Source organism: Frieseomelitta varia, unplaced genomic scaffold (genome assembly GCF_011392965.1).
Source record: "Frieseomelitta varia isolate USP_RPSP 00005682 unplaced genomic scaffold, Fvar_1.2 scaffold_258, whole genome shotgun sequence".
NCBI lineage: Eukaryota > Metazoa > Arthropoda > Insecta > Hymenoptera > Apidae > Frieseomelitta > Frieseomelitta varia.
In genome coordinates, this window is record NW_025109988.1 from 358,393 (window position 1) to 375,167 (window position 16,775).

The 16,775-nt window shown below is 38.1% G+C and overlaps 1 protein-coding gene across 5 annotated transcripts in view; it reads right to left on the bottom strand.

Annotated features, from left to right (window-relative positions):
- Window positions 1–188: 188 nt before the first annotated feature.
- Window positions 189–16,775, bottom strand: part of LOC122528754 (TGF-beta receptor type-1) — an 81,487-nt gene continuing 64,900 nt past the window's right edge. For 3 of the 5 annotated variants that reach the window (XM_043654208.1, XM_043654209.1, XM_043654205.1), the window contains exons 4-8: window positions 10,856–11,083; window positions 9,759–9,992; window positions 7,628–7,968; window positions 6,220–6,459; window positions 189–4,958 (exon numbers count right to left, since the gene is read on the bottom strand). In XM_043654208.1, the coding sequence (XP_043510143.1) occupies window positions 4,836–4,958; window positions 6,220–6,459; window positions 7,628–7,968; window positions 9,759–9,992; window positions 10,856–11,083 (1,166 nt within the window). In that variant the 3' untranslated portion in view covers window positions 189–4,835. Of the gene's footprint in view, window positions 4,959–6,219; window positions 6,460–7,627; window positions 7,969–9,758; window positions 9,993–10,855; window positions 11,084–11,819; window positions 11,929–11,960; window positions 12,187–16,775 lie in introns of those variants that run through there. The other 2 variants (XM_043654210.1, XM_043654207.1) reach the window with 2 other exon arrangements.

The following is a 16,775-nucleotide window of genomic DNA, read 5'->3' on the forward strand; positions in this document are numbered from 1 at the left end:
TTTTTTTTTTTTTTTTTGTTCTCAAATTATAAATTTATTATCAACACGTTAAGCGTATTCTGTTGTCAAGTGGAGACGACCGCATCAGGTATTTACGAAAAATAAGAAACATAGCTTAGTTTCTTTCATTATCGAAGTAGATCTACGAAATTTGTTGCTGGGCATAAATTCGAAGTTTTTTATTATGAGAAAATGCTAATAGAATCGAAAAGTGCTGCATCAAGCGATTTAATTTTGCCGAGCCTTGTTTATATTCTTTTAATAAAATACATTAATATTTTTGTTCAAATATCATATTCCTTTCCTGAAAGCTTTGATTGAACGAAAACCGATACGAAATGCTTAATCTCACAATCAAAATTTAATCTCCAAATGCTGTGGCCGATCCCTAGAGACGCTTAACGTGTTCAATTATATTCTCGTTGCACTTGGTCTTGAATGGTTCGACAAATGCTCCGAATGAGAGAACAAAAAAAAAAAAAAAAAGAGATTTGAAAATGACTTCGTTTAGAGTTATAAGGCATCTTCGTCTACCCTATATTATATATAACACTGCTTAAAGAGTATAGTTACGTATATTGTACCAGTCGATTTTTACGTTAATAAAAATTGTCAATCGAGAGAAATTGAGACTCGTAGCTCGCTGGTCAACTTGTCTGTGCTGTTGAACATCTCTCGTTTGTTTCCACGCGTGGATGTCGTACGCTATATAAAAAAGTTTGGCGCGATATTCTCGATAAAAAAAAAAGTCTCTTCTAGACTTGTCTAGAGTAACACTTCGTATAAAACGCGTTGGAGTGGTGGGTGGAGTAAGGAAAAGCACTTGGCAAAACTGACTGTAACTTGAGCGACTCGAACAAGTAAAAAATCGAAGATATTTTTTCTCGAACGAACCTGTGTGTGTATGTACTTGCGTAAGAGCGCGCACGCTCTGTAATTACATTATATTGTAACTGGTATCCTTTCTCTCTCTCTCTCTCTCTTTCTCTCACACTCTCACTCTCACTTTAGTTAACATTCGACATCTGTTATTGGCACAAAATTGTACTAGCAATATGGAAACACCTGCGGGACCGCGTTTCATCGTCGACGAGAGAAGTTCCACGGGCGAGGCGGTTCATTTCGAAAAAAAAAAAAAGAAAAAAAAAGAAAAAAGAAAACGCACGAACTCGCCGATGGAACTGCATCGACGCACGAGTAACTCTATGTATCGTTTATTATTTATAGTATCGTAAATTAACCTACGTCGTAATAGGAATGTGTACGAGAAGAACGCCCGGCGGAACGAACGAAGCGTTTCCACGGACGAAGAAGCACTCGTTCGTTTGAAAAAGAAAAAGAAGAGCCGCGCGAGACTCGGTTTGCAGTCGGCGGCTATTTTATTCGTCCTTTTTTTTTTCTTCTTCTTCTTTTTTTTTTTTTTTTTTTTTGTCCTTTTTTTTTTTTTTTTTTTTTTTTTTTTTTTTTTTTTTTTTTACATAAAATCGTTTACCTACTATGATCGAACATTGTTAGATCGTTCAGTCTTTTGAAATTGCAGCGTCCGCGATGTCGCGACGTGTGTAAACGCGTCTCCGGTCGGTGACGCTTGAAAACGAGGAGAAAGGAATTCTGTTAACTTTATTAACGAGATACTTATTGGCGATACGACTTGTTTATGTTTTCTCTTTTTTTTTTTTTTAATTTAGATAGTTAGCTTCTCCTTAGACAAGTATATCGTTCCTTCCTTTACCTTCTCTCCGGTGAAAGGCTCGCGCGGCAGCTTGGGTTTCGAAAAGGTTGAAAAAGTTCCTTTTAGAAAACGGAAGAGAAAAACCGGTTGGACGTTCCCGCCGTTCGGGGACGTGGTTGGTAAAAAAACAATACAAAAATACATAGTTATGTGTGTGTTTGAAGGACCCTCCGTCCCTTTATATACGATAATTAATCGCAAGTTAATCGTGGACTTTTCACGCTGACTATTGGATGACAGTGATTCGATTTCTTTTCCCTTTCTTTCTCTCTCTCTCTCTCTCTCTCTCTCTCTCTCTCTTTCTCTCTCTCTTTTTCTCGATTTCCTCTTACACGCGATCTAGTTTTCTATCATTTCTATCAGTTTCTTCGACGTTCATTCTTCTCAGGTTCCGTTTGTTATTCTATTTCTCATCCGCGACGACATTGTGCCCACGCAGCTTCGTCGCAGAAAGTTCAACGCTCTTGATTAGGGTTTCTTTTCATTCGACGAACCTTGTTCCTTGGGACCTAACCCAAACACTTCGTTTAGCTTCGCAGAGAGACATACTCGTACGCGTACTCGCATGCCGATCACTCGCTTCCCCGCGACGCATAAAAACGCGCGTTACAGTCGCGAATATTCGTTCATTACGCTCCTCGAATTCAAAGAAAATGTATAAAATATCACTGGTGAAAAAGTCGGAACGACAATGAAGAACATTCTGATGAGGACACGCGTTCGTAGTTGAAGCTTTTCGCATTAAGCATCGGCATCGTTCTCAGTTGTTTCTCTCACTCTCTTTCGTTTCTTTCTTTCATTCATTTTTCTCTCTCTTTCTTCGTTTCCCTTTCTCATCGATCCATGAAAAAATTCACGAAAATATAGCTTCTCTCGAATGTTTCTCTTTGTTTACGTTTCCTTCTTCCTTTTTCTCTCCCCCTCCCCCCTTTATCAATTCGCTCACGTTTCTCACTCTCTTTGGTTCTCTCCTTTCGAAACTCTCTTGCTCGCTAGCTTTCTTCAGTCAGTGGGCTCGCAGTCTCTGCCTCGTCCATTCTCTGTCTTCCGTTCGTTCAATTGCTCAGTCTGTCCCTTTCACACGCAAACGGTACATTCATTCTTAAGCTTAGCACCCTTCAATTTCAGCCTTCCTGTGTTACAAAGGAAACACGCTTCGAAAGTCCCGCGTATCGTGACGCACCGCCTTCAGCTCGCGTATATCTCGATTAAATACGCAAAAATATTTCGTCTTGAGCAAAACATCTGGGTATGCCTAACGCTAAGGATACGTGTACGTGTGTACCCGGTCTGTGTGCCTCTGTGTAGGATGTATGCGTGTGTATGATAACATACGGGTTAACGAACCAAACCGAGAATCGTGCTGCGAAGAAAGAAAAAGGCTATTCGTTGTGAAAATCTTCGAGAAAAGAAATTGAAAAGTTGGCGTTTTGAAAACGAAGAGCGTACGAACAAAAAGAAAAAAAAAATATCGGATGCTTGTCTCGACTGAATAAAAGAGAACGTAAGAAATTCCAAAAAGAAAGAATGCAATTTTTTTTGTCTTCTTTTCTTTTTTCGTTTAACATTCGTGTTGGTGATAGTTCGTTTTACAATGACAAACAGAATCGCGTATACTTGAACTATATGTGTTTAGTCGATTTCTATTCTCGATAACCATAAATTGCTTGGCGCTCTCTCTCTCTCTCTTTCTCTCTCTCTTTCTCTCTAACTACCCTGTATACACGTGCAGAATCGAGGCGAATGCTCGACTCTGTCTAATCGCGAGAACGAGAAAACAAGGATATGTTGGATGTATCTCTCTTGTGATACAATGTGTGTGATACATGCTTCTGTAAAAGGAAAGGAAACGCGAGGAACCCAGTCTATGCACGCACCGGTAAATGTTGGCGAACGAATCGATGTGAATTTGGTTATGCGTGAATTTAGAAAAGAAAAGAAAGACGAGGAATAAAGGCAGAAAAAACGTATCAAATTGGTGACGCGGAGGCGCATTATATCTTCACCTGAAGTTGTTTCAACCATAACGCAAATACGAAAATACGCGTGACGAGGAAAGTCCATCTCTCTCTTTCTCTTTCTCTTTTGGGAATCATCGTCGATCGATCGAACGAACGCGACAATTCATTTGTTTAATCGTCTCGCTGAAGTATGACTATCCAGTTGCAAACTATAGTCGATAACGAAATCAGTTCGGTTAATCGAATCGGATCGCCCGACAACGAATATACATAATTATACGTGTGTATATATTAATATACAAATTTATTTAATATTCATTAATATTACTCAATAAACGTCGCTATATAATAAATTTATATACGTCACTATCTTATTGTTACTATTAATAAATATACAGCAGAGGTGTGTGTGTGACGCGTGATCAGGCACGATTATTAATCGTAATTCGATTAACCAAACACGTGTCGCCGTGTTCATAACACATCCCCATTTTGTCTGATCGATCGATCGATCGATCATCAGCGAACAAATACCCTCCACTCTACCCGATATTTCATTATTATTTTGGACGTTCTTCGTCGACCCTGTCCCTGTTTCTGTCACTCGTCGTTCGCTAATGTGCTTCTTTCTCCTGTTTCTATCTCTTTACCAAAAAAAAAAAAGAAAAAAAATAACGTAATCCTTGTTCGATTACGACCTCTCTTCTGCCACCTCGTACGTACAAGCTGATACTCGGAAATTAGGGTTGCGACTCGACCAAAGTCAACGCGATTATTAAAGGAACGTCGTCTCGATTTTATTTATTTCTTTTCTTTTTTTTTCATTTTTTTTTCTTTTTTCTTTTTTTTCTTTTAACCAGTCTTTCGTTAGGCTCTCTGCTTCAGCTATTAGAATTTCTCACTTTCGACCGAGCGTCTTATCCCTTTCTCTCTCTCTCTCTCTCTCTTTCGCTCTTTCTCTCGCTCTCTCTCACGTTCTCGCTCGCTCTCTTTCTTTCTTTCTCTCTCGCGCGCAGTAACACGGCACTTGAAAAGTTTTATTGCGATAAAAGTGTTACAGTTAACGTGAGTGTCCATGCGTGTGTTTCGAGCACTTCCGTTTCTCCGGCCGTCTCGACGATCGGCCGCCGGACCGCCTCATTTCACTTCAAGTCCTCCATCGCGCCGTAATTCGCGAGGGATTTTTTAATCCTAAGCGCGGTCAGTCTAGCTGCCGCGTTGTGATACCAACACTCCTTCATGACCTTCGACATCACTTGCAATGCCTGAAAAGAAGATCAGAGCAGGACGTGAGTTGTGTAGCTTCTACAAAAAAACATTCGATTATTATCGTTACATCGAAAGTGCAAAGAACGTAGGCTCGCTCGTGCGTTGAACTTTGCAAAATTGTGTCAACACATTTGGATACAAAGTTGATCTATTTAATATGTACTATTGTATAAAGAAAATATAGTTCGTTTAGAAGAGCAGAGACGACCATGAAATCTTTGAAACGCCTCTGCCTCTAGGCAAACGTAAAAATCTGAAAGTATATAGCACACCTAGTTTTTGACTGATGTCTTTATGTAGAAACATAGTAACAAAATCTGTTTCCATGAATATTATGATTCACTACGCACAAAAGTATTGTTCACAATAGCAATAATGAGTCACACAAATTCTAGGTGTCGAAAAAGACACATTTTGGAATCTCAGTGCTTCATTTATACATTTAATATTATTAAATAAATATTGCAATATTATTATATTGCAATATTATACATTTAATATTATTAAATAAATATTTGCAATATTTATATAAATATTAGGGAAGTTTGTCTTTAAACCATTAAAAATATTTTACATTCTGTTCAAATACGTGAGAAAATTAAACTACGTTGGTGGACAATATTGCAAGATTCTTTAAGAATTATATACTGATACAAAGGTTCTAGTTATATCTATAAATAACACTACATAAAAACCAATCTCATACTCTTTACTTATCTTGACTCAGTGAAAAGACAAACGTGGAACAGATTCTGAGCACAAAGTAATAAATTTGCGTCATAAGATGTAAATGGTGTCTTTACGATGTAAATCAAGTCTTTCTTATTCTTAAAAGCATGTGAAATGAAATTCTACTGTTTAATATTGTGTGCATTTCAAATGTACTTTGATACTGTCGGTGAGATGGATTAATTATACTCTTCACAACCACTGATGATATCTATTAATTATACAAGGTATACATTCCTTACAATCATTTTAATACAAAGAAATGACCCGCCAAATAAAGGGCCGAAACAGTGATGTTTATTTAGTATAGATACCTCATTTCACGCATCGAAGGACGAGGAATTTAGTTTCTAGTCTATGATATTAAATACATTTCAATATTTCCTCGATGCAATTTCTATTTTTTTTCGTTGATAGAAAATTTTGTTTCCGTCTAATTGCGATACTAAACGGATGTTGCCGATGCAAGAGCAAAGTACATGGAAGTTGAAGGTCATTCTAGAAGAAGCTCTCGCAAAGAACACGTACCTCGATCGACTGCCACCGATTCGGTATCGATGGCCTCTGTCTGTCGGTGCACACAACTTTACGCATCTCCTCGATCGTCGGATCAGAAGGCACCAAGTCGTAAAACGGCAGCTGATATTCGTCGTGAATTCCGCCAACGTTGCACCGCCTCGCGATCTCCCAGAGGATCAGCCCGAGAGCGTACACGTCAGCCCTCTTGAAGGAATCAAAGTGGTTCATGTTTATCGTCTCTTCGAGAACCTGAAAGCAGAGGCAACAATTCTCAGGAGCCGTACCTATCCGGCGAGCAGAAGAAGTTTCTTCGAAGTTAACTTTTCCTGTCTTCCCTACATCCAACTCCGACATCAATCTCGAAAATAGTGATTGAACGTGTTTTACAGCTCGCGTAAAGAAGACGTCTCTCGGAACATATCTTCGACAGTTTCTTTCGTTTCGGACTTTGATTGTATTTTCTCAACGCGCCGACGACGGTCGAAGTGTAGTCAGATATCATTGACTTCGATAGAAGAGAGGAAGAATTTTGTTGGAAAAGATTTCGAACGCCAAAGAGTTGAATTGAAAGGAAGGAAGGAATTTAAATGTCAGAAACTTGGAGAGGGTGTAGAGGAAACGACAAAGTCTGAGGGAGATGTCTTTCGTTTTTTGCTCCGTTTTAAAGAAGGTGAGAGAGAAAAATGTGTTTTTCGATTTTCTCGCTTTGTTCGATGAGTTTATTCGACTCGAGAGACCAAACCGTAGTTTGATACAATGTCTAGCTGCAATCGGAGTAACAGTTGCAAAAGGATGGTACTTTGAACAGTATCATCGTCGAATGGATTATACAGATGATGATGGATGATATCACAAGATGATAAATATAGATTAAAGAACGAAAACTTTTTTGTTTCTCCGCGATTTTTTCCAAAATGGAAGGAAAACGAGCAAAGTCTCTCTTTTTCTCAGTTCATCAATCACATCCCGAAGACATTTAACTTTTTTTTGCTACGGTATAGATAAACATGTTCTTGCGTGCGAATGAGCTCTCTCTGCCGCGGTATCGAGCAATTCTAATCTAAGACGCGCTTATTTCTCCCAAAGTGAAGAATAAATGGACAATTTTATTGAGTGACCAAACGAGATAGTGTTGGGTGACTATAGTATATCATCGGTAGTCAAATAACCATAGTTATCGGCGTTAGTTCGAAGTTAACGAAAAAGTGAAGTTCAGGACGTCCTGTACATGCTTTAAGCCAAATCGCTAGTCAGATCTAAAAGCAAATGCAAAGAGAAGGTGAAAATGAAATTCGTGTAAAAACGAACGATCGCGGAAATGTAAATCTACGTTTCCATGATTCGCAGAATTCTCGCGATCGTAACTCGCTGCTTCAAGAAACAAACAAATGGCGAAATGAGTATTTCTATAAGTTACCTCGGGCGCCATGTACCGCTTAGTGCCGACCCGATTATTCAGCTGGATATCGACGGTGTCTGTTATTACGTCATGCCTGACGGCCAATCCGAGATCGCCGATCGCGCATGTACCATTCGTCTTCACGAGGATATTCTTCGACTTGAGATCCCTGTGAGCGATGGCCGGCTTCCCCTGCGTGCCGACGATCTCCATGTGAAGATGCGCCAGCCCGGTGGCGATCGACAGGGCCATCCTGATCATACCGTTCGTGTCCACGGTCGATCTGTTCAGATAATCGAACAGCGAGCCCTTCTCGTGGTAATCGGTGATCAGCCACAGCTGGGTCCACGTGCCATTATCTGTGGAACGTGAAATACAACATGTACTACAGATTATACTCCGGATTCGGGTGTTCTGTCCGACACTCTGACAATGAGATGCCGGACTTCTTCCCCGCTCGATCACTCTCTTGCCTTGATTCCTCCAACATGAATATTAGCAGAGCCACAGGATGGTCATTGAATGATAGACTGTTCTTTTTAATTTTTTGTTATTTTATTTGGAAATATAATTAACTCTCGCGTAGCCGACACCGGGTCACCGTTGACCCAGAACTATATATATATATATATATATATATATATATATATATATATATATATCTACGTCATCGAATAATTTATCGAATAGTGGATACGGGAAAAAAAAGTACAATTCGTGCAATTGCTACAGTAACGAGAGATATTTTATCAGCAAGCAACAATAATGTTTTCATTGATTTATCAAGTGATTCGCGTACAGTTCAACATCATTGCCTCTTAGTTCGATCTTATATTAAAACGTTAGCAATGTTTTTTATTTTTTACAATACTCCTCGGAAAATCTGTTGAATTTTTATTCGACTTGGTATCATTTATAAATTAAAATGAACCGCTCTGTACGTTTGATGTATTCTTATTCTTCATTGCGCTCACGAATACTTGAGACATCTACTCGAACAAAAGGCTGTTCCATAAAATGTCCCAGCGGGGGCATAACAGGATCAAACTTTTCTAATATACTTGCAAGTTTAGTAGATTCAAAGTTTAAAATTTGAAGTTAAATATTTCGCGATGAGAAGAGGTAGTTTATAATCGTCTTATAAACGTCTTTTTTTAAATAAAAGTAAGACGTTACACATACATTCTTCCGAAGTACAGTTCTTAGATTGTTCTCGTTAAAAATTAACGTGCGAAAAGTTCGTGATTATTTACGTTACATCGTCTATTTGCGAGGTAAAAAATAAAATTTTAGAAATACACCATACACATCTCGTATGATATTCATAAAATTAATTAAAGAATTTGAACTTAACACGGTCAAAACAAAATAATTTCAACTCTCGAACTCTATTTTCGCCCCTTTTGTGTAACAACTAATTTAAAACAGGCAAGTACCTACAAACTATTATCTATGTATCATATCAATTTTATAAAAATCGACGTGTAATCGAGGTTCGATAAAACTTCTGAAAATCCAGTAATCACCTAAGAAATTACTTCAAGACATATTGTCTTATCTCAAAAGAATCTCTTCACTTCAATGTTCCAAAAGATATTGTTTCAACTCTCGTGTGTATTTAACTCGAACTCTATTCTCACCTCTCCTATGTAATACCTAATTTAAAAACAGACGAGTACTTACAAACTGTAGATACGTATATACATATAATTCGATGGATACATCAGCGAAAAAATTTCTGTAAAATCCAGTAATCGCCTAAGAAATTACTTCAAGACACATTGTCTTATCTCAAAAGAATTTCTTCACTTCAATGTTCCAAAAAATATTGTTTCAACTCTCGTGTGTATTTAACTCGAACTCTATTCTCACCTCTCCTATGTAATACCTAATTTAAAAACAGACGAGTACTTACAAACTGTAGATACGTATATACATATAATTCGATGGATACATCAGCGAAAAAATTTCTGTAAAATCCAGTAATCGCCTAAGAAATTACTTCAAGGCGCATTTACCCGGAAGGGGTCGAGTATATCTCTCGAAGATAGCCAATAGCCGGAGCTGTTGGAGTTTCAATTCGAGTCGTTTCGAGTTGCACGTACATAGATACATACAGGTTCTGCGCGCGGTACGGTTTTCCACGTACCTTTGTTATCAGCAGCGATGAACCCCAGGATGTTGTCGTGCCTGAGCATCACCGTCTGATAAATCTCTGCCTCCCTGAACCAAGATCTCTCCTCGCGCGAGCTGAAGATCTTCACGGCGACGTTCTCGCCCCTCCAACGGCCACGCCAGACCTCGCCGAAGCGACCCTTTCCGATCGTTTCCACCAGCTGAATCTGGCGGGCTATGCTCCGCTGTACCAGAAGTGGCAGGCCTACTTGGGAGAGGATGGGCATTGAAGAACACGAATTTCAGTATGATTGAAGATGGCCCTCGTGTGCGGGACGTTAATGTCCCGCGTGCCTTGCCGTCACGGTGGAACACGATACACGCTACGTACTACTACGTATGTATCGGTGCTTACGTTGTAGCTCGAAGCTGCAAGCTTCGTGCAAGCATCAGATGCACGCGCCTCCGAACCGTGTTTCCGTTTTTCTGTTCTGCCCGATCGTTTGCGAGTGTTGCAACTGCGCCCGAGAAATCGAGTGGAATAATTTAACAAAAGTTGATGCACCGTGACAAATGTGTTACCGAACTGAGCAGAATTTCGAGTGAATCGTTGGAGAAAATAATAATATTATATATATATATATATATATATATATAAAATATAATGTAATATAATAGTAATTATTAGTAATAATATTATAATATATAATATAATAAACTGTATAATATAATATAATTAATAATAATTATTATTAATAATATTATAATATTATATAATATAATAAACTGTAATATATTATAATGTAATAATAATATATATTATTATATTATTAAAATATATATGTATATAAGTTGTTGGACTGGATTTCAAATCGAGATTCGGAATATCTTCATTATATACTTACTTTGTTCGTATTATATTTACTTTATCTGCAATTTCTAAAACTATCGATGAACTCGAATTACAAGTCCCGAGTCATTTCGACGATTCCAGTTAATTTTAGCGTTCAAGCACAACGCGATTATTCAAATTAGACGACGTTCGATTCGATTTGAATTAACCATTAACTGAGATATTTCGAGAAACAACCGGGAAACCGAATATCAGTGGGAAAATTTAATTTGACCTACCTGAGCCACTGCCGCTGGTGGTCATCTCCAGCATGTCCCTAATGGTAACGCCGCCGAGGATGGGTCGATCCGGTGCCTCCTGCGAGTCATCACTGTTTCCGGGCCTTTCTGGGGTCTTGCGCACGTGATAAATCACCATCACCACCACGCAGATCACGCATATCGGCATTGCTATCATCAACGCCATTTTCCAAGTGACCCACGCCGCGTCGTCGCCATCCGACCGCACTTTTCCCAACAAATCATTCATTATCGTCTTGTAATGGTACACTTACATTAAAAGAAAAAAAAAAGAAGAAAAATCGCTTCAAAGAAACGTGAACCTTGTTCAAACCTTGACTTTTTTTAGACTCTCCAATTTCGTCGTTCAATGTTAACGTCCAATAAAGACTCTAGGAGATCGAGAATTAAAATTCGATCAGAGAGAAATCGAATATTTGTCAAGTGTTCAATCGAGCCAGCCCCCGAATCGACAGAATTTCAAACTCTGTAAAGAGATCGAACTCGAGCTGTACGATCGGGCCAGCAAAATCGAACAAGAGTCGAACGGATCGAACAGGTTGGCCAGGTTTCTTGGGAAACGATCGAAAAAGCCAGCGAAGCGGGTCTCGAGGTGTACGAAGGCCAAGGGGGGTAGAAAAAATGCATCAAGCTGGTGACACAACAGAAATTGTGCAAAAAAAAAAAAAAAGAAAGAAAAGAAAAGAAAAGAAAAACGTGCATAAACGACACAAGTACCGTCAAGCCAGCATGCGGTAGTGAGTATGGCAACAGTTTGAACATGCGCGTTGCGAGACTAATTGCCGAGAGTCGGGACAAACACTTTCCCAATTCTTGATACACGGTCCGAATCGAACCTTTCCTCGTTCAGAGACAGACAGGTATGGAGAAAAGATCAAGAAAAAAAAAAAGAATGAGAGAGGAGAGGAAAGAAACGAAAGCATCGAGAGCAGTACCAACGTACTGAAACAGCATCGTCTTCGATGAGTCTGTCTCCTCCCTTCTATCGGCCAAAAATGAACGATTCTTTGCGTTACCTGTCCGGTTATAGTGCACACGCAGCGCATAACGACGACGCAACTCGCGTGTGGATGCGACGCTTCTCTCGCTCCTTCGGATCATCGTGCCTCATTGCTCGTCCGCGGCGCTTCACTTACCTGACACTCGATTCCGCCGCATCGTGCGCGTGATTTCCTTTACACGGATGCTGTTAATCGGTTACTCATTAACACTAGAATTACCGACGACCAAAGCATAAAATTTCCATCAGAGACGTTAAAATAGATGGAACAGACAATCTTTATAGTAAAAAACAGAATACACAAACTTTTATGAAGGATCGTTCAAGTCTCCTTAAAAGTACACTGTTTTATATCTATAAAATATTTAACAAAAATATTCAGAATGATCATTTTGACCATTTTGGTAGTTCTAGTGTTAACTCGAAAGGAAAGAAAAAAAAATCACACAGGTATCACGTTAGGGAGAACATAACGGTGGTTAACACTTGGGATACTTCCTTTCGCGTTTCCTCGAATCGAGATTCGAAAACAGTTCTTTTTTTTCCTTTCTTTCCTGGCACTTGGCATTTCCCGAGAAATTATAAAACTGCCGGCCTGGATTTGAATTTAGAGATCGAATCAGTCGGCTTTGGAGCCGAGTTCAAAAAGTCGCGTCGAAATCGAATTTGACAGGTAATCAGATTTAGAATCGAGTTACATTAGAGAAAACATTATGTAGACTGTAATTTGGAATGATCGTTCTGGAATCGAAATACGAGAGGAGAGATTTACGAAATGGATAATCTCTCGAAATTGAATTTGACTCACTAAACGTATTGACATTTTGTACATATATCTATTCTTTTGTATATTCCTACTGTACATACCTATTGTATATACAATAATAATGGGTCTTTTTACGAAAGGAATACGGATAATTATCAATTTAATGCAGAAAACAATTTACTTTCTTTTAAATTTATTTAACATAAAACGAAAGAATTTATTTTTTTTTAAACGAACGAAAGAAGGCAGAATTTTAAGTCAAATTTTTGACCGTTGGCACGGTTGGCACGTTTAGTGTTAAAGAAAAAAAACATATTTCTTCTGGACTAAATCTTTGAAAGAGACCGGATTGCAAGAGAAGAACTTTATTGGAAATCGAACTGACACGAAAGTGGAGGAGAGATTTCCCCGAAATTGGCAGAAAAATTGAAACATCAGACCGTTTTCGAATCCAGAACGAACTTCGATACCGTCAGGATAATTTTCAATTTTCTTTTTTTTTTTTCTTCTTCCGAGACACACGCGGCAGCGTATGGAAATTGGAAAGATCATGGGAACGAGAGCGGCTGTACACGGTGTCCGCCGCGGGGAAACAAATATATATTCGTGAAATTCGAAACTCTCGGGCGAGCGAACCATCCCAGCAGTTTCGCGATAAGGCGAAGACGAAATTGATTCACACGAGGTATCCGATGAGATGACGAGCAACGTGAAAGTCACAGGTGAATGATTGCACGTCCACGATGGATGCCCGGCGAAGATTGGCAAGTAGGCCGTGTGATACGTGTATCTCGCTGGCGCGTGATGTTAGTACGTACACGAACTTGCGGTCCCCGCGATCCTTGAATCGATCCGTGATACACGTCATTTCGAACGAAGCGTGCAATCATCTTGTGCGTCGAACGCTCCGCTTCAATATCGTGCTTTCCTTTGCGATGCTTAACACTTTCACGGCGGGCATACTTGATTTCGTTCGTCCAAAAATATTGATACGAATAAATAAATGAAAATAACGACAGCGCTGGACAATTGTGTCGAAATATTCTGCGTATGAATCGCTATAATTTGAACGATGATTGAAATAAATAGTAGATTTGTGCAATCGTGCTTCTGTTCAGAACGACAGAAATTAATATTAACTCTGAGCAGGAGCAAGATCGTTGTTCCTTTTTAACCCGTTGCGCTGGCAACTGGAGTTCGCGGACCATAACGAGTGACCGAACCGTATACAATAATTCGTCGCTTTCTTTTCGAACTCGTCGGTATGATGATCGCTGGATAGAAATTATTGAGAAGTAATAAATTTATTATTAATATTATAATTAATATTATTTTTATATTTTTGTTTTAATATTATAATTGAATATACTTAAAACTGAGAGAATGTTGCAATTTGGGACAAAAAAGATTCTCAATGTGCGTGGCACCGTCATTATAGCTCAAATCTGGAAGGGTTCGACTGTTTAATAAAATTATAATGCTACGACAACAAACATTATACAATTATTTATAACACATATATGTACATAAAAATAATATTCCTTACTGTCTGTGACTGTCATTTCAAATATCTCGCCGTGAAAGTGTTGACAACGTCGATAATTTCGTGGGAACTGTGCCAGAAATGGTACACGGCGAGATATACGTAAAATATAAATTAATATTAAAAGTACGAAATTACAAATTAATATCGAAAGTATAGAATTGAAATTATATCATTCTCGTTACGTATTCTTTTTAGCTTCTTGAGAGCTTGAAATTTATAATTAAATAATATAAATTCAATATAAATAAATTTAATATAATATAATTTAAAATTTATTTAAATTAATACACATGAATGCATGTGAAAAGCAAAATAACTTTATTCGGATTACAGTTGTAAAATAAATCGAAGCATTCTTGATGCGAATTTCGAGGTTCACCGTGTACCAAATTTCGATAGTATTCTTGCTAATTCAATTTAAAATTTTGTACCTGGCAATACGAGGCCAATCTATGTCGAAATATCGAAGTTGAAGAAGTTGGTAACGTAACATCACCGTCTGTTACACATAATTATCATAGCGACACGCGAGACACGTGTTTATTCATCTACCTCCGTAATACTTCTCGAATGAGCATTTCAAGCAATCGAAAACTAATTTTACTAATCGTGAAATAATTCCGACACACCGCAAACGATGCAAGGCCGCTGTTCCTTTGTCCTACCTCTCGTGTATAATAAATTAAATTTCAATCCACTTGTGCGAGTCAGCTTTCTAAAAAATTTTCAATCAATCCGCGATGTGGATTGTTTCGCGAATATTGAAATTAAAAAAAAGAAAAAAAATAGAGAGAGAGAGAGAGAGAGAGAGAGAGAGAAGAAAAATATCTGGTTATCAACGTTATTAACGGGCGTATCGAAACAAATCGTTGCAGTGAAAACGCGCATCAATAACTAGCCGACTCTCCCCCGGATTTAGTGGAGCTCGTATAATCGATGGATACCGCTTTCGATACGTTCCATCATCCCTTCATCAATACCGCGCGAATACGCCTCGTTACTCTGTACAACGTACCCGTACGCTGTATTTTGTCGTCCATTTTATTCAACCTGCCCGTCCCGTTTTGCATTACGCGCCTCTCTCTGCCAGCTTTTCACGCGACGAAACGTTCGCCAATGACCAAGTGGACATCTCTGTAAGAAAATTTCTTGTCCGATTCGCGACTATTAACGTATTGTTGTTGAAATGGAAACGAACGAGGGGATGAGAGAGTGACGAGTCTGTTGATTAACCGAAAGAGTTGGGCGGTAATCGATTGCTTCTCGCAATTATTTTTTGTGATCGGTTACTAGACAATTGAATAAGTAATTTCACCAAATAAATAATTCAGTAACTTACTAAGTAATCGTACTAAATAAATTATTTAGCAAGATATATATTAGATTCAATATTATTACAAAATTATTACAAGTAGATTAATGTAGATTTAATATAAATTATTTGGTAATCTTACTAAATAAGTAAATTTAATACGTTACTAAACGAATAATCATTAATCAATTGGTCGTTGTTAAAACAAGTCAGCAATCTTGATGAATTCTTGCAATTTTCAATCACTGATCTTCAATTGTAATTTTTACAGGTTTTGAATCAAATTCAAAATATGCGTGCAATATTTTCGCGTATCCTTTGCTGCGCGATAATACCTGCGTTATTAAATTTAAAATAAAGTAAAATAAAAAACAGTTTTTTTTCTTTTAAGTTTTCAATTCTCTGATATATATATATATATATATATATATATATATATATATATATATATATTTTTGGTATTATTACAAGAGAACGAGTTTGGCGTTTGACAGTGAAGGAATCGCAAGGGTTTGATCATTCGGCAAGTTTATCGTCCATCTTCGCCGAGTCATGCAAAAGATTACTGTGCCAATAACGATATTCGAGAACTATACTAGATAAGAGTATTATTCAGTCGATGGAAAATTTTTTTTCGAACGCGTCCTGATTGATTAAATCGTGCACACTGCAAAACACGATGTTCAACAACAAATATAGCAGCTTCGACGAAATGTACGCAGCATTATCGGTAGAAGTAAACTACTATCGTAATTAAAATCATTTCACGATTAATGATTTTGATTAGTTCTCTTGTTCATTAATCAACGATCACTTGATCGATTATGATGATAAAAATCCGATCTTCCACAATAATTGTCGATCGTCGATCAGATCACGTTTCGCCCAACTCTGTTAAAAGATGATTGCGATTCTAATTCTTTTCACACTTCTGCGAAATAATTAAATAGTTAATAATTGCACTTGTTTTCGTAAAACTGGTTCCTTCGCGAGATCAAAAAGAAAAGGGGGGCGTGTTCGTTATTTACCAATCGGCATCATCAGTCGATAAATAATTCAATTTCGATAGGTTTCGGGACGAAGGCTCGTTTCGCCTTTCGTATTAAAATTTCATAGTGCACAAGAGAGAAATAGCTTGAATGTGGATAGAGCCGAAAGTTTCTACATCGCTTCGATCGGACTTTGCACTTTTAACTCGAGGATCGCGTCGGTTCAATTATTCCCAGTAATAACACTCCCCCCCTGACATTTTCACGAATAACTTTTGATATTTTG